Source organism: Alligator sinensis, unplaced genomic scaffold (genome assembly GCF_000455745.1).
Source record: "Alligator sinensis unplaced genomic scaffold, ASM45574v1 scaffold100_1, whole genome shotgun sequence".
In the NCBI taxonomy this organism is placed as follows: Eukaryota; Metazoa; Chordata; order Crocodylia; family Alligatoridae; genus Alligator; species Alligator sinensis.
In genome coordinates, this window is record NW_005842193.1 from 428425 (window position 1) to 446782 (window position 18358).

The 18358-nt window shown below is 44.2% G+C and overlaps 1 protein-coding gene across 1 annotated transcript in view; it reads left to right on the forward strand.

Moving 5' to 3' along the window:
- Nucleotides 1-18358, forward strand: part of COG5 (component of oligomeric golgi complex 5) — a 363968-nt gene that overhangs the window by 12372 nt on the left and 333238 nt on the right. The window contains exons 4-6 of the mRNA XM_006026439.3: nt 8504-8558; nt 8648-8717; nt 15849-15969. Coding sequence (XP_006026501.1) covers nt 8504-8558; nt 8648-8717; nt 15849-15969 — 246 coding nt within the window. The remainder of the gene's footprint in view (nt 1-8503; nt 8559-8647; nt 8718-15848; nt 15970-18358) is intronic.

Genomic DNA, 18358 nt, shown 5'->3' on the forward strand with positions numbered 1-18358 from the left:
CTCTTCCCCTCCGCGGGCCCCAGCCCCCCTGCCCCTCTCAAACTGCAACCGTGGCCTGAGCCGGGGTGGGGAGAGGCCAGCTGTGGCTGGCTGAGGTCCAGGTTGGTTGCCTTGCAACCAGAACCCAAGGAAACAGCCTGAGGTGCTGCAGCCGGCAGCTGGTGCCACCAGAGGCTTTTAGAGAGGCACCACCATTACGTGGGTTTTGAAGAGGCTCCGTGGGCCAGAGGAAAGTGCTTGGCGGGCTGGGTCCAGCCCGTGGGCCGTATTTTGCCCACCCCTGGGATAAGGGGACCTTGACAGACTGGACTTATGGGCGGAATGAAATCAGATGAAGTTTAACAGGGAGAAGTGCAAGGTCCTTCACCTGGGTAGGAAGAACCCTCACCACAGCTATACAGTGGGTGGTAGCCTATTGGCTGGCACAACATCTGAACAAGACCTGGGGGTCACAATTGACTGGAAGATGAATATGATCCAACAGTGTGACAAGGCTGCCAAAAGGGCCAGTAAAACTCTGGCGTGTATCAGCTGCTGTGTGGCAGTAGATCCAGGAAGGTACTCCTCCCTCTGTATTCACTGTTGGTGAGGCTCCAGCTGGAGTACTGTGCCCAGTTCTGGGCACTGCACTTCAATAAGGACAAGGATAAACTCGAGAGGGTACAAAGAAGAACCACCCGTTTGATTAAGGGCATGGAGGGCAGGCCCTATAAGGAGAGACTTGGGGAACTGGGCCTGTTCAGCCTGAGAAAGATAAGGCTGAGAGGTGACCTGATAAATGCGTACAAGTATGTCAAGGGGAAGCAACAAGAAATAGGAGAGCAACTATTCAGGAAGGCACCTCAAGGGAGGATGAGGACCAATGGGCATAAATTAATAGAGGGTAAATCCAGGTTGGATATAAGGAAGAACTTCTTCTCTGTAATGGTCACCAGAATATGCAACATGTTCCCAGCAGAAGTGATGCAGTCACCATCCCAGGAGGTGTTCAAGACTAGGCTGGACAAGCACCTTGCTGAGCTCATCTGCGCCCAATACTTCCTGCCCATGACAGGGGACCGGACTTGATTATCATATAGGTCCCTTCTGGTTTTATGATTCTGTAAAGTAATTTTCATTATATTTACATCTTCATTAGCTGTGAAATGTAAGGGCAATTTAAATTATGATCAATATTTTTTAAGTTGTGCAGGTGCCTCAATATTGGATTTGGACAGTTTGCTTTAGACTCCTGTTTTTGGAAATGTGGCCTACATCTTTTTCATCTTCTATACTGAATGTCTGCTTAATTATAATTTTTTAATATAGTTTCATAAATTCTTGGTAGTATTAGAGTCGTTTAAAAAACAAAAACAAAACCCTATTCTAAAACATTAACTGACTTGGAGTACAAAGTTAAGGTCATGGGTCTTATGTTAGAATAAATTCTTTATACAGGATATAGTGGTTAGGCTTTATTGAAAGGATTACTGACTTTTACTAATCCTGCAGACTCCACATGGACTCCTGTTTAAAACCCTTTCTGTCCTTAAGTGTCCTGATTCTTCACTCTTCACATATTGTGCTTTTCTAGGCAAAGCTTGATCACATGTCCTTGATTTCCATTTGTCCAAGTTATCATGTGAGACTTGAATCGTGTTGGATCAAGTTTCTGGCAGGAGTTGAAGAACCAAAACCTCAATCTTATACTTGCTGAGGAAGAAAGCTTTTTTCTATGTCCTTCATAAATATTGCACCATATTTCTGGTTGCGTAGGATTCTACTTGGCATAGCACAGTCTTGGAGGTTTGACTACCAGGGCCTACACCCTGGCTAACTTGGTGGCAGGTGCAAGGCCAGGGACGGGTCTGGCGGTGGTAATCTTCTTTCTTGCACTCCCTTTAAGTGGGTGTGTGGAGCTGGTGCCCTGGTTTCCCATTGCGTGTCATGCCACGGCATATTCTCAAGGTTCCCTGAAAGTTGGGGGTTGAGTGAAATTTTCCTGCTCCAGAAGCATAGGCTTTTTCCAGCTAAAATAAGGAAAGCCTTTTCTAGCTGTTGGCTTTGAAAGGTCTATGCATGGAAACACAGCTAGCAACTATGGTTTGTCCATAGTTGGTACTCTGTAAATAAGTCTGTAAATAACTCTTTGTGTACTCTGTAAATAAGTCTTAAGGCTGCTCATTGAGTAAGTCTTAATGGGAATAATTCTTTTTTACTTCATAACTTTTTGTCTATCTAGCTTGTGAGTGAGAACTTAATTTTAGTGCATAACATTCTATAGACAGTGTTTATGCTTCCAGCGACAAGATGCCTGTGCATGCCAAAGATACCTTACATGCCAAAACTTCTGAGCTGTACCTATCATGTTCTCCCTGTCACTACAGTGGTTTCTGTCAAAATCTTCAGTTTCAAGTCTTTTTGGTATCTTCAGTGTGAGATGGAGGGCTGGGAGGAAGAGGGGGTGCAACTTGTAAGAAGTCACTCCATGTAGAGCTTGGAAGAATTGGATGGGCTGCATTTGCTGTGTGAAAGAATTTAACACACAGACTTCATATGTATATCTTCCAAGGCAAGGGTCTAGGCAGACAAGGTTCCTTAGGTGAATTTGATATGTTTTATTAGACCAACCCAAATAGTTGGAGAAAAGTTATTAAGCAAGCTTTTGGGTTCAAAAACCCTTCGTCAGGCTAAGGAAGTTTCAGCAGTTGGTGTGTGCTCTTCCTGGATGGAATGAAAAGTAAAGAAGCCAGGGGCTGGGCTGGGCTGGGGAGTCAGTTGCCAGGCATATTGTAATGTATCAAAAATCCAATGTCTATGTTTAGTCCATGATCTCTAGGATCCAGGAGGTTGATGAAATGGAGCTCATAGGCTCATCTCTGGGAAGTGTTGTGTAAGTTTCCCTTGAGGATCAGGACTGAGAGATTGGAGGGAGAGTGGCCTTCCTGTGAGAAATGTGCCCCCACCGGTAATTGGGTGTTTCTGTCTTTGATGGATTTCCGGTGTGCATTCATTCTGGTGCGCAGTTGTCGTCTGGTCTCTCCTACATATCTTCCATCAGGGCATTTGGTGCATTGGATGAGGTATACTACATTCCTGGAGGTGCAGCTGTAAGATCCTGGGATGCTGATGGCTCTGTTGTGGGGTGTAGTAATAGTGGGGGTGGTGGAGATGTGTTGGCAGGTTTTGCATTTCTTGTCATGGCACTGTCTGGATCCTTTTGGTGTGTTCTGGGCTTGAGGAAGTTTGCTTCTGGTGATGAGGTTGGAGAGGTTCGGTGCTTGTTTGAAGGCTAGGATGGGTGGCTCTGGGAAGATCTTTTTAAGAATAGGGTCTCTTTCTAGTATGGGTTGCACTTGTTTGAGGATTTTTCGTACAGGTTCAAGGGAGGGGTGATATGTCATAACCAGCGGTGTGCGATTTGTGGGGGTTTTTCTTCTGTACTGCAGCAGTTCTTCACGTGGTATCCAGGTGGCTCTTTCAAACGTGCGATCCACCTCTCTGGAGGAGTGTCCTTGCTGGGTGCAAGCCTTTTTAAGATTGGTGAGGTGGCACTCTCAGGTGTTCTCAATGCAAATTCGGTGGTATCTGAGGGCTTGGCTGTATATCACAGCTTTTTTGGTGTGTTTAGGGTGATTGCTGGTTCTGTGCAGATATGTATGTTGGTCTGTGGGTTTCTTGTATACTGCGGTCTGTATCTTACCCTTCTGGATACTGGTCATTGTATCTAAAAAGGAGATGTTGGTGCTGGAGTATTCTAAAGAAAGTCGGATGGAGGGATGGTGACTTGAATTTCTGATGCAAGGGTCTCAAACTTGGCTCTGCAGGCCGAACACAGACTGCAGCAGTGATAATCTTCACAGTATTTGGAGCTGTTGTTTTAACGTGGCTCTGGAACCCAGGGAGTTAACTCTGCTGCTGCTCTTCCTCCCCTTTTTCCCCTACCACGGATTTTGGTTGTCAGGGCAACTAAAAACCCCAATTTGGGCAGTGGGGGTTGGGGACAGTGAGTGGCATTAACTCCCTGGGTTCTGGAGCCATTCCATAACAGCAGCTCCAGCAGCTGTGGGGATTAACACCACCGCTACAGAGGCTCTGGCAGATGCAGCAATGAGCCCTGCAGATTAGATGCAGCCTGTGGAGGTTGGTGGTTTAGCCTGTGAGGAGCCCCATAAGATGGATGACACAACTCCATGGGCCAACTTTGTACAATTTACAGCCTTGCTTTAAGGAGAGGATGGCTGGAGTTGAGGAGCAAATCGAGCTTTTTCTGTAGTGCTTGCCGAACTCCACTTACCCATCCATGTTTCCGTGTGCAACTTGTTCACCTACAAGTATTACAAAGGCAGGTTCATGCCAAGAACATTGGCACACATTTTCTCTGTTTGAATTCATTCTCATATTTAACTTTTCCTTCTCAAAATTGCTTATCTAAAATTTTAATAGATAAAATTTGGTACCTAAAATTGTAGACAATAGTATTTTGCACCAATCCAAGCAATGTTTAATGACATGTTAAATATCAGTATTCATTAGAAATATTTCAGCAGTTGCACACAGGATTTACTTTGCCCAGATTCTCAAACGTTCTTGTACAGGGACAGACAATTATTTCGGGCTGAGAGCCACTTAACTAATTTTGGCGAGCTGTCAAGGGCTGCAAGGGTAGCCCCATCCCATGACATGTGCCCCGTCCCTTGGTCGCCATCTTGGGTCTAGAAGTCTCGCCCTCTAACCCCTGACCTTTGCCACTGAAATCCCTTCCTTTTCCCCCTCAGAAGTACTCCTTTGGGGAAATGGGTTTGCCATCTTGGAACCAGAAAAAAAAAACTTCAAAATCAACACTGACAATAACATATTTTAATTTTAGTTAAAAAAATATTTTTGTCCTGATTTGTGTGTGTTTGTGTGGTGTATATAGAGGTGATTGCATTATAGCTCAAAATGAAGTCTTACTTTTGTATATTGTAGGGGAGTGTAGAGGGGTGGGTATGGGGTTTGTAGGGGGTTGTGTGTGTATGTTTGTGTATGTGGGGTGTGGGGGAGTGTGTAGGGGTGTGGGGGGCTTGTGGAGGGAAATGTTTGTGGGGATGTCGGTGGGTATGGGGTTTGTGGAGCGTGTGGAGGGAAACGTTGGTGGGGGGTGTGTGTGGGGGGGATGTGGGTATATTTGTGGTGGGATGTGTGCATGTAGTGGTGAGCAGGGCTCGTCCAGAGGCACATGGATGTGTGTGCAGGAGGCATGTGTGGGTTTGTGGGGGAATGTGGAGAAGGGTGTGGGTGGGTGCCATGTTTGTGGAGTGTGTGATTGTGTGGGGGAGGGTGTGGTTGTGTGGTTTGCAGGGGAGGGTTTGTGGGTATGGTGGGGTGTATATGTGACTCCCCCAAGCATGCCCCCTGAGCTCACCTGCTCAGGCTCAGCAGGAGTGATGTGGCACAAGCTGTTGCTCAGTAAGTGCTCCTTCTTCTCCTGCTGCTGGTAGTTTCCTGCTGCAGTCACATGTAGCCCACTACCCTGTATCTCTGGCTGCCATCACCACTGCCTCCAGGCTGTCCCATGGGGCAGCAGTGGCAGTGCAGAGCAGATAGCACAGCCCCGCACGGCCTCTTTCCCGCCCCCCACCCCCACTGAGCAACAGCTTTTGTCCCACACCACTGCTGCTGCACCTATGGTACAGTTTCACATTAATTGTTCTCTTTAAATGAGATGTCCCTCATCCTAGATGATGCGAGTACAAGACAGGGGCAGGTGGCTGCTGCAGCTCCAGCTCTGGCTCTGAACCAGGCTCGGGATTGAAGTAGGAGCCCCAGATGCTGCCCCCCACCATCACTGTCCTGTATTACCTCAACCTCAGTGTCTTTGCCCCCCCAGCCCCCCCACAGGTGCCCTGCCTGGACCCCCCCCCCCCACTTCTGCCCCTTGCCTTTCTCCTCTATCCCACTACTACCACTTACCCTTAGTCACAACTCTGGCCTGGAGCACAGAGCACGTGCTGAGTCTGGCCCCTGGTGCAACTCTTGCTGCTGGGCCCGGTGGAGACCGAAGCCAGCTTGTGCTCCATGCCCTGGGCCAGAGCCTCAAATGAAGGTAAATGGTTTGGCGGGGGGGAGGAAGTGGGGGAAGGGAAGACTAGGCAGCAAGGGGCGAGGTGTGGTAGTCAAGCCACTTGATTCCCACACTACCTGCTCCCCGATTGCTGCCTGTCCCACTGCAGTGGTGGGGGGAACATATTTAAGATGATCCTCCAATCATTAGAGTCTACATATAGAAAACTGCAACAAATTTATAATTTTTCTGTGTACAGAATAAGAATATCTTATTGCAAAGAAGAGTATCTGTATCTTGCAAAGAAGCTAAAGAGTCTTCTCCTTGTCCTTTTGCTCCTTCTCCCAATCTGTGACAAATATTTGTTATAATTTTTTATAACAAATACTCCAGAATAAAATTTTATAATTTTTTTCTTTACAGAAAGAGGCCACGTACAGACGTTCATTTTCTTTTGGGAGAGTCACTGCTCTATTTTCCCTGTACAAAGAAACTTCAGCTATTAGGAAAATCATATTCCTGTGTGGACCTTTTCCAGAAAATTTTCAGCCAAGTTAGAAGGCTCTCATAGGGGTATTATTGACCTATCCTTGGCTAAAGAAGTCTCAACATAAGTGCTTCTCTTCAGGGTTCTTTTTTGTCTTTGTTTGATGAATATATCATCAGTCCCTCTTTTGTGTTGGCTTCTCTGAATTAACAATTGTGAACTGTATGTAGTTTTGCCAGTGATCAGTGATTTCCACTAGTATTTAGCCTACCCCTTACAATAACTCAGATGTGCATATCTGGTTACATAGAAAATCTGTATGCTAAACATGACAGCATCGAAACTGCGGTTCCCATATCTGTGTTCTGACTGCATCGTCTGAATAGCTGGACTCTGTTTTTGGAGTGCAAAAAACTTGTTGAATCACAGTGCTAGTTCTGTGACTTATTTATAAATTATTTTAATGTGTCTGTTACCTTAAAGCAACATTAAGTTAATTATGCCCCTTCTAGATTAATATTTAAAATATTTGAATATCAGTAAGAGTCGTATCAATATAATTAGGGGTGTACTGATAAAGATTTTTTTGGCAGATGCCAATGGCTGATTATTAACCAGCCATATTGGCCAATACCAATCCGATTACCAATATGCAGCCCAACAATGTGGAAAGCAGCAACCACCCAGTACGTCTTTTGGGAGGAAGGGGTGTGGTAGAAGGAAGGGGCATGAGGGGGTGCAGACTGAGACCCCAGTGGTGAGGGGCAGGGGCAGGTGCTGCTCAGCCAGGGTGGGGTGCGAGTGGAGCCATGGGTGGCTCGGGTGGGAGGATGTGGGGGGGCAGCTCCCATTGCTCTGCACGCTCACAGGAAAGGCATGGGGGGCATGTGCCCCCTGGATTTGTGTGCAGGGTGAGGGCAGTCTGCTCACTGGGGGTCGTGCCAGCCTCTCCCCGGTGGGGGGGCTGGGCTGAGGATGCAGTGGGAGGGGGGGCGGGCTACAGCCACCCCAAAATTTGCTGTAGCCCCTCCTCCCAGTGCTGCTTTTGCCCATCCCTGCCCACTCCGAGCACAGCCCCGGCTCAGTCCCCACTGGGAAGAGGCCGGCGCAACTCCTGGTCCCAGCCCATAGCGAGCAGCCCGCCTTCACCCCAGGGCCCCCCCATGCCTCCCCTGGAGTTGTGCTAAGTGGCGGGAAATGCCCCCCAAACAAGCCACCCATGACTCTGCCCCCTGCCCTGGCTGGGTAGCCCTTTTGCCCCAGCCCCACTCCCTTCCTCACCGTGGGGACCTTGATTTGCGCCCCCCACCATGCTTCTTTCCCCCACAGATTTACCAGCTAGACACTGCTCCCCAAGCTGCCAGGTTGCATTCCTGGCTACCTGCTTGCTGTGTCTGCATGCATGCATACAGCATATATTGGTGACAATATCAGTCCCATCAGCCAAAAAAAGCCGATTACCGAGAATATCAATTTTCCTTTTATTGGTGCTGATCCGATATGAACTGATATATTGGTGCACCTCTAAATATAACAGAAGCCAGATTTTTTTATAGAGTCAGTTTCCTTAGCCCCCTGCAAAAATGAGGGTTGGTGGTGTAGCTACCCACAGCAAACCACTGGATGGACAACACTGGTACTCCTTCAGCATCTAGGTGGGACTGCTGATGAGTTCCAGCTGAGCGGAGAAGGGTACCCATTGAAATTAGTTGCAGTGGCTAGCCCTTGTTCAGCAACTCATTGGAAATTAAGCAGATTGCAAACCATCTCCCTACAGAAAATCTGCTACCTTATTCACATTAAATAGCACCATGTTTCATGAATAGTTTACTTGTTCACATATATCGGTCCATATCGTATCAGCACCAATAAAGAGAAAATTGACATAGTTCACATATTTTGATCTGTGTAGTGATGTTCAGTAGACTTTATGATTTGGGGAGTAATGTTGAGGTTGATCTAACTGTAAGTCAATTTCTGCATTTTTACAGGTGTCCTTCAGATGATGCAGACTAGAATTGGTGCTCTACAAAGTACTGTTGATAGGTATGTCGTTTAATAATTTATTAAAATATAAACTCTGAAGTCTTCCAGTATACTTTATTTCTAAAATGTATTTCCATTCCTTTTATCAGAATCAGAGCCAAAATTGTTGATCCATACAACAAAATAGTATCTCGCACAGCTCAGCTAGCAAAACTTCAGGTAAGTTCTGTTATAGTTTTATTTAGTTGTTTATTTATTCATTTGTTTTTAATATTTTTCAAAAAACTTACTTTATTCTGCTAAGAAATTTAGAAATAAAGAAAAGGTATATCAATTCAGATATGCAGCAAAATCATTTTGGTAGAGATTTGCCCATTTCAAAGAACTATATATATATTCTTACCAGTGTTTCTCAAATTAGATTTTAGTAATATATTTACGTAAATATTCTGGGCTAAAAGGTCAGTGCTTCACACTGAAAACTAGGAAATCAAAGTTGGTAGTAATTAGATTAGTTTAATGGGGAGAAAGAGTGAACTCTTAAAGAGTTTACTGTCTAACAAGAAAAGCTAATTATGTTCGTTTAGAAATGTTTTTTCCATCATTGGACCAATAATCCCTCCATATTGTTCTAAACCTCTTCTTACTCACCTAGTTGATTTAATAAAATATCCTTCATCCTTATCTTTGTTACAAGCCAGAGTCCTGGTTTTCATTGTTTAAAAATCCCAAATTCTTTGATTTTAAAGGGAACCTCCACACACATTCTCTGATTTAAAACCCCCCCCCAAATTTGCACTTTTCCGTGATTAAAATGAAACACTGCTATATATAGGTATCGGTTGAACACAATGTTGTATTTATATATTGACAATTTTTAAGCAGTTTGGAAGCCTACCAGCGCCTCAGTCATTATAACAAAAATAATAAATTCTAAATACCTATACATTTGGGTGTTTGATTTTTGTTTTTTTTATTGTGGAAAATCCCCCTGCTCCCCCTGCCCTCTGCTCACCAGTACACAAGTCCTTCTGTGGCTGTCCCGCCTGCTGCTTTGTGGCTCAAAACAGCCCTGATAAGCTGGTGCCCTGCCCCTGTCCATGTCGGTGCCCCTCACTCCAAACCCATAGCCCCCTGGCACTGCCGGTGCCCCTCACTTCCAATCTGAAAACCCTGGCCCTGGTGGTGCAACTCGCTCATGACCCATAGCCCCCTGTCCTCTCCAGCCCTGACAGAGGGGCCCCCATTTGCCAGATCTGTGGAACTAGGGCTAGAGCCCACAGCTCCCTGGCCGTCCAGACCCGAGTGGAGCCCATTGTGGGGAGGGGTAGATATGGGTTGCCTGCTGCAGGTTTCAAGGTTCCCTGCCCTGCTGCCCTCCCCCTAGGGGCCTTGGCACCCCAGTGGGTGGGACCTGGAGTAGGAGGGCAGGGAAGCTCGGTGTTGCTTCCCCTGGAACCCCTGCACCAGTCGCCCTGCCATGGTGAGGTGCCCCCTGTCCACCTGGCAGCAGTTGGGGGGCACAACTCCATGGCACTGTGACTGCTGTTGGATGGACAGGGGGTGCCTCACTGCAGCTAGTGTGGGGGCCCCAGTGGTGGCAGCACTGAGCCTTTACACCCACATGCTCCAGGTCCTGCCTGCTGGGCTGCAGAGGCCCCTGGGGGAGAGCTGCAGGGCAGGGAGCCCTGAGCACCGCAGCAGACAGCCTGCATCCTTCCACTCTGTGCACAAATCTAGCGGGGTGCAGTGTCCTCCTATACCCCGTCCCTGGGATTGCATGCAGTGACAGGGAGCCACCCCCCCTGCTATCCCCCGGATGAGCCGGTTGGTCCCCAGGCCCTACGCACCACCCCAGCTAGGCAGCGCCACCAACCCTGCCCCACTCCCTCCCTCACTGTGGGAGTTTGTCTCGCTCCCCCATACCCTGTCTACTCTCAGACTGACCTGCAGGCAGCTGGGGAACTGCTCTGCAAGCTGCCATGTGCATGTGGCGCTTCCTGTGTCCCTTTCCCCCAGCTCCAAGCAGCCCCTTGCAGGCTGGAACTCTGCCATCCTGCAAGGGGAAACCTGCATATTCCTGCATTTTTCTGTTTCAAAAGAGGAAATCCACAATTTTTTCCTTTTAAAAATCTGATTTTCTTTTTCCTCCTTCAAGTGAGAAAATTCGCGGTTTTCCATTGCAGACAGAAAACGCGGATCCCTGGTTATAAAGAGTAATTTAGAAAATGTAAACCTTCTCGTAAACTTTCTTTTCTTGCTGTTGCTATCACTCCCTAATTCCAAAGACCTAATGGTAGAGGATTTGCAAGCATTGAGAGGAAAGTGGTTATTCATTATGGGGAGATGCTTGAGGGCGTGCACAGTAAAATATGCATAGAGGATGACATAGAGGATTGTACAAGTCATTTTAGCATGCTGAGTGTGAGCATATGATTCTTAGGAATTTGAGATAAGGGTGGGTACAGGAATAAATGGTGTTCAGGATTTTTTAACTCTGCACATGTTTGGGATTAATTTCAGTGTTTTGGCTTATTTTGTTCAAGTTATTTTCCATCTTGAGTTAATGCTTATTCTTAACTAAAGATCTTGTTTTGGGAATAATTTCTTTAACAGAGAAATTGCAGCTCATTATAGTCATGTTTATCTTGGAGTTTTACAAAAGAGACTAAGCAGCTTCCCTTATTTTTAACACATAAGCTAAGACTTCAGAGAAAACAGTTCCCGGAGATAGAGGAGTGTAGGAAAATTGTTTTTACTAGGTCAGCTAAATCATTGTTAAACACCTCAATAATGGGTTTTATAATGATGGAAACAAAATATTCAATAGCTTTTCAGTAGTGGTATTGCCACATGTTAGTACCACTTATGATTTGAAAACAAAAATCCACACCTACAAGGTTAAACTATTTAACTGTGTTTCTGTTCACATGTACAGTATTTGCAAAATTGCAGGAGCTTCAGGAATTCATATTTATAGCTGGGAGTTTGCTAGGATTTTGAATGCTGCTTTTCTCTTTGCTTTTTCTTTCTGCCTATTGGTAGCTTTTTCATCTTCCTGAATTTTTAATGGACTGCATTTACTGATTTTCATAAATATCTGATCTCTCCTTATGCAAGCAACACCACAGTTTGGGTTTCAGTCTTTTTGGAAATACAGCAAAATTGTTTTAAGAAATGTGCAGTGTTGAGGATCTGTTTCTGTGCTCCTTTACCCAGAAGTAGTTGTTCATAAGCAGTACTGTTGATTGCTGTGGGACTACTCAGAGTGAAGGTATATTTGGGCTGAATTCTGCCTTCTTTAAGTATTTTAATATATTCTGCTCTCCTCATCAACATTCCCATCGTAGCTTTGTTGTCAGACTTTAAATCCAGTCTTCTGTTCTAACCTCTCAGCTTTTGCTTCTGTACTATTTGTCTTGATCTGCTCCCACAAACCCAGGGGAAAAGGGAGCAGCAGAATCTCAAAGTATGGTTCCTCTTTTAAAATGCACACTCTTCTTCTGAAATTAATGTTAGTCTTGACTTTGCAGATCACAAGTTAGTTAAAATATGCAGATGAAGGACATGTAGTTTAGAAAGGTCACTTTGTGGCTTTATCTAACTAAACATTTCCACAGCTCCTTTGAACAAGCACACACACACAAATCATATAGAATTTTAATTATGTACTTTTATTTAAAAAAGGCAAAGATTAGAATGGTTACTGTATTTATACCTAATTATTAAGAATGCAAAAATATTCTCCAATAGCAGATTTAGTCTGTAACATGAAAAATAAGTATGTGTGCACACACACTAAAGATAGTGAGTTGATTAGTACACTAAAATATAGCAAAACACTGAAGAAAATCCACATGGCTGAATCGCTCATAAGGGTACATCTTTTTGCACTGAAATAGGTACAGGCAAATCATGCTTAATGAGAGGTCTTTATAGCAATAACAATAATCCAAAAGTATTTTACTTGAGGTCAGTAAATAAGAAGCATTTGGGTGGTTGTGTGTGTGTAAGTGCAACATGTAATCCTCCTGCATAGTGTATTGATGTGAGAGCAGTTTGAAGACAAAACCGCTCAGTTTTTGTTTTGTCTTGCATTTGTTTTGCTCTAATTTGAACTAGTCAGTTCAAATACCAAGAGACCTCAACTATCATATATACATTATCAAAGGACATTATATCGGATGCTCTTGTTTCTGAAGGACTTCTATCTTTAAATTTCATCAGATAAATCTATTGTAATCCATGGCAAAATCAAGCATCACAGTTCATCTTATTTTTACTCAAACCATTATACTAATACAGGGCGCAGGACTTACCTAAATTAATTCCTTTTATAACAAGAGCTGATCTTTCAGGGGGGAAAAACATGCAATTTTAAAATCAGGAGTACATGTTTTTCTAAGATATGATGCTCAGAACAGGAGTTAATTCAGAGAAGATCTCTGGCATGTTTTTTACAGGAGGTCAAGACTGGATGATTGAGGTAGTCCCTCTGGCTGTATGATCTATTAATCAACGAACTACAGAGTTATTTAATAAGACTGTTTTCTTTACACAGATCTATAAATATGCAGTTTAAGGAAACTCAGATAAATCACTGTAAAGGAAAATGTATTTTTAAATCAGTCATGCTGTCTGTCCTTTGCCAAAATATAGATATGGAATAAATTAATGTGATATTGTGTTAAAATATTTAGTATGTTTAATTTTTGTATGTATGTCACTCTTAAGAATTCTCCTTGAACTTGAAATTTGGCTAAAAAATGAGTGCAAATATCTTACCAGAATTGGATAAAAACTTGGCTGTATTTAGAAGTGCATGGATATAAAGAAAATTTACTATATCAGAAATTGGCCTTATGTGGCCGATTTAAATGCTTGTGTGTGTGTGCAGCCACAGTGCCTGAGAGCAGTGCTATAGCCTGCCCAGTGCAGATCTGGGGGCACTCGCCCCCCCTCCCCACCCTCGTGACCTCCTGGACAAGCAGTGGGAGCAGTGGTAGGAGCCCGTCCCGCCCCAGCCCCACTCCCTCCGTCACCGCGGGGGACATTGATTTGCCCTCACACACCCCTTCCCTCTCTACTCCCCTTTCACCATAACAGACTTACCAGCTGCACGGAGCTGTATTGGAAATTGGATCAGTATTGGCTGATATGCCTCCTTAAAAATCGGCTGTCGGTATCGGCCCCCAAAATCTCTGTTGGTCCACCACTAGTTGTAATAGCTTTATTCTGAAACTACTTCAGAATTAAGGTTTTTTTCCCTCTTGTATCTAAATATAACTTTGTTAATTTACTTATCTTTTCAGTTTTATAAGCCATAATGAAGAACAGTTGCTGTATCTTTTTTATGGAAGGGGAAATAAACACATTAACAAAATGAAATAATCTTTTAGTAAACAATATACTGGGTGGTCAAAATATGGTGTTTTCTTCTCATTGTGCACACATGGCTGAATTTTTCTCTGGCTTTTCCATTTCAAGCAAAATATTAGCAATAGACTCTACCTGAGATGCTCATTACATTTAATCTTCATGCTGAAATTTAGACTGTAAAAGAAGCAGATGTGGCTTAACATTTTTCTAATTAAAAAAGCAAATTAATAAAACAAAATTAATAAGTTAGTTTCAAAGTAATCTGATGCCTACTTCATTCCCATTAATGATAGTAGAAGTCATGTGACTAAATCTTCTTTTAATACTTTGGACACTTGCTCTTCAGGGTATGAGATGCAGTACCAAAGCAATGAAAGTGTTTTCAGTCACTTACCTTTAGTGGGGTACCCATGAATTTATGATGACTTCCCAAAATTAGATTCTATACATGGAAAATGTATACGTTGTCTGAGTCCGCCACTCTGTTGTAACCCATTGCTGCTTGACTGAGCGGGGGTCAGGGACACCTTGTGCACCATGCTTGGGGCCTGAGTGAGGAGGCAGAGGTGGTGGAAGAGTGGTAGTGGAGGGCAGATGGGGGATAAGCAAGTAGCAAGGCAGAGGCAGCAGCTGTAATGTGTCTTCGTCCCTTGCGGATGCAGCTCCAGCAGCTGCCTGCCTCGCCCCCCACACTCCCCTTGTACTGGAATTCAAGTCTTTCCAATTCATTATATAGAAAGGAAAAACTTGACTCAGTATCTGGTTAAAAAGTCATTTTTAGGGACCTATTCAAATCATGATTTCATAGAAATTGCGAAATCAGGCAATCTCTGTAGAATTTGTGGAACCCCCCCCCCTCCCCCCCAATAAAAAACTTACTAAAAATAAAATTTTGGCTCCCAGAACCCCTGGCCGCGCAGCCCAGCACAAAGGCAAGCAGGCAAGGTGGCTACCACTCCTGCCCCTAGCTGCTGCTTGACTGAGAGGGATGTCTGTCATGTGGCCCTGCCCCTCCACTAATCAGCAGCAAGGGGTGGGTCTGTGTGATGGACAGCTCCCAGCCAATCAGTGGCAAGGGGCGGGGCCATATGATAAACAGTCCTCTCCACCAATCAGCAGCAAGGGGCAGTGTTACCAGGACCCCTTAGTCAGTCAGAGGGCCACCACCATAAGCCTGTCAAAATGGTGGCTGACCTCACAATCCGCCTGCAAAATTGATCCACCACTACCTCGAGTTGAGTAAACCCCTAGTCATTTGAAAAGTCAGGACCCTATTATAACCACCTTTAGTCTCCAGCACATGTTGAATTCTAGATTAGAGTTAACACACATGTGCAAAATATGTTTTCTGAATAAATTATACTTGGATTTTTATTTAGTTCCTTCTAGCCAAGAATCTCAAAACCCCTTACAAACTTATGAAATACTGCAAATAACAATTAGCTGAACAAGTTGAGGAGCTGTTATAAAATTCTTGCCCTAAATGCAATTTTACAGATATTCAAAGTGTATATGGTAGTGCAGATATTGATTATTTTAGTGAGAATAAGGTTTTATTGTCCCTTTCAAATGGTGCTCAGTTGAACCAGAAGCAAGTATCTGCTTTTCATTTACCCTAAGTTTTTAAGTTAATGCAAAATAAAACTAAACTACATATATAGATAAAACATATGATTTCATACGGTTAATAATTTTTTTCAATAACAACAGCACAGACAACATTATCCACAAAACTACTAATGACTGATGAAAATGCTGATATGTATTATAAAAAGTTGTAGAAAAATTCTTACAAAAATGTAGATAACGTGTCTGTGTGTATCAGTTGCTAGGTCAGATTCCAAATATTTACTCATGTATTTGTGTCCTAACAACTACAAGAATATGCCTAAGTGGTTCCAAGGTTGGGGCCTAAAACATCAGTTTGAACACTGAAATGACTATGTCTGTAATGCCATGTTTTACGCCCAGGCTGCTTGTGACTTGCTGCGAAGAATAATACGCATCTTGTATCTCAGTAAGAGACTTCAAGGACAGCTGCAAGGAGGAAGCAGAGAGATAACGAAAGCTGCACAGAGTCTCAATGAACTTGGTGAGTCCTACCTATTTTAGTAGTACTGTACTTTGGTTTTGTGTTCATGTGAAATACAGTTTCAGGTTTTTGTTTTACTCTTTGAAGCATCACTTTATTTTTTCTGATGTGAATGAAGAGACCAAATGGACAAGTCATCAGTCTCCTACCTGTTTTATTTCTTTTCATGCGACTAAATGCCCACATCCAGTTAAACTACATACAAATTTTGTGGTAGTACTATTAACTGGTGGAGAAGGCTTTGTTTAGGGTAGTTAAAATCTTATCAAACCTCTGTTTAGATGAACCTTCAGAGAGAGAAGGTTGATTATTTAGCAGTCATGTTCATTTCTTGGAAGCCATCATTCCATTGGGTTTACAATGAAGCATTGACCTAGCTTGAATATCAGAAATAGTCTAGATCAGGGCTGGGCAATTATTTGGGCTGGAGGTCCACTTAGGGAGTTTTGATGAGCTGATGAGCCCAGGGTGGGGCTGGGATCATAGGGCAGTAATGGTGTGGGGCTGGGGCCTGGGACAGATCCGCAAACTGCTCCCAGCATAGCCCTGCGCTGTCGTGGACCCGTGATCCCAACCCCAGCTGCCTTTCCTGTTCCCAGATAGCATTCCTTGCCTGTGACCCCATCCCATTTGCCTGGATGAGAGTGCCTTGCCCATGGGGGTCCTGGGCTGGTCTTCATGGAGACCCCACCTGCCTGCCCGTTCCATTTGGCCCCCCTATGGGTGTGGGGTGGATGGGCCAAGTTGCCTGGGCAGCAGGGCCAGGTTCAGTGGCAGCAGCAGCAGCTGGAAGGAGCTGCTGTTGCCAGGAAGCTGAGTCCAGCTGCTGCATTATCCCAGCAGGGTGGTGGAACCATTTGCACACACCATGGCCTGGGCTTCTTCCCGCACCTGGGCTGGGTGGGGCCAAGGGATAAAATCCTTTGGTGGGCTGGATCTGGCCCTCAAGCCATATTTTGCCCACCCTGGTCTAGATGTGGTAGCATGGAGTTCAGCCTAAGCTGGTTCACCTTGTTTCTTATCATCCATAAGTATCTGTGCATTGCAGCGGACAGTGTAAGATAACAATGCCTGGCTATGGAAAAGGACAAAAGTCTGTTTTTTTCTTTGTTTTTTAAAAGAACCAGAACGTATATAACTCAATATATTATTTACTGTACACCCAATGGAAGGATGCCTTCTAAACAAGCTAGACCAGGCATGTCTACACTGCACCCTAAGTCCTCCAGAGCTCTGGTTTAACTATTGTATATAAAATCTTACCAGCTGTTATTTCTGCTCTGATTTAATGGTATTCAAATTTCAGCTTCTAAAAATAGAATGTGCGAGAACTGAACTGTCAAACATTCAGAATGATCCTAAGGTTTATTGTACATATTTGTCACTGCTGATCTTTTCATACTATGTAATCAAAAGATTATTAGATCAAGATTTAGTCCTTTCATAATTAACAGATGCTATGATGCAAATGAAAAGTGTGTTGCTTTATTAGTAGATCAGTTGGACAAAAGTGCACAAACATTAGCCCTAATGTTCCAAGTTAGAGCAAGGAAGGTATTATCTTTCCAGTGTACCTTTCCTTTCCCCACTAACCCCCACCCCCCTCAGGATTTTAATAATATAACTTTTTCAAGCAATTAGGGTTAAATTAAACTATTATTGGTACTAATGCTAATGCATGAATGGACTCTTACTTAGTTTTCAAAGCTGGTTACGACTGAGATGGTTTACACCAGTGAGGATCTGACCAGTTTTGAGTTCTCTGTCTTTGAGGTGCTTGGGGTGTATTGCTCACTTTTTTGTTTACTAATTTAAATGAATCTCCGTCTGCATTCATGGAGGTGTCACAGTTTTCAAGCTTTTTATTGTAGAATTACAATCTACCACCAGTACTATGAGTCTAAGTACTATGAGTCTCATCCTTTACTCAGCCCGGATCCTGGCTCTATTTGACAAAGGTTTCAGGATTTTAACCATAAGTGTTTAACATTCATTACAGTGCAGTACATTTCCTATGCCCTAGAACCAGCAACCTTTTTAGAATGATGGGCCAGCACTTGTGACTTGGCCACCCTTGTGACCTGCCTGTCCCCTCCTCAGTGCTCCAGCCCTCCATGCTCCCTGCTGTGTGTCAGGGTCTGGTTACCCCTACCCCTCTGGTGCAGCCATTGCTTACCAAATACCACCATGGCCGATGCCAACAGAGAATGGCTAATTTGATGGCGAGGGTGAGTGGGGCTGCAAGGGGCATGAGAGACTAGCCCTCAACACAGAGCAGAGAGGGCATCAGCAGGCAGCTTGAGAATGCATCCCCTTTAAGGGGCTGGTGTACATGCTGCTGTTTGTTGCTGATTTTCACTATCCTGCTACTTCTACCCGCACTTCAGCA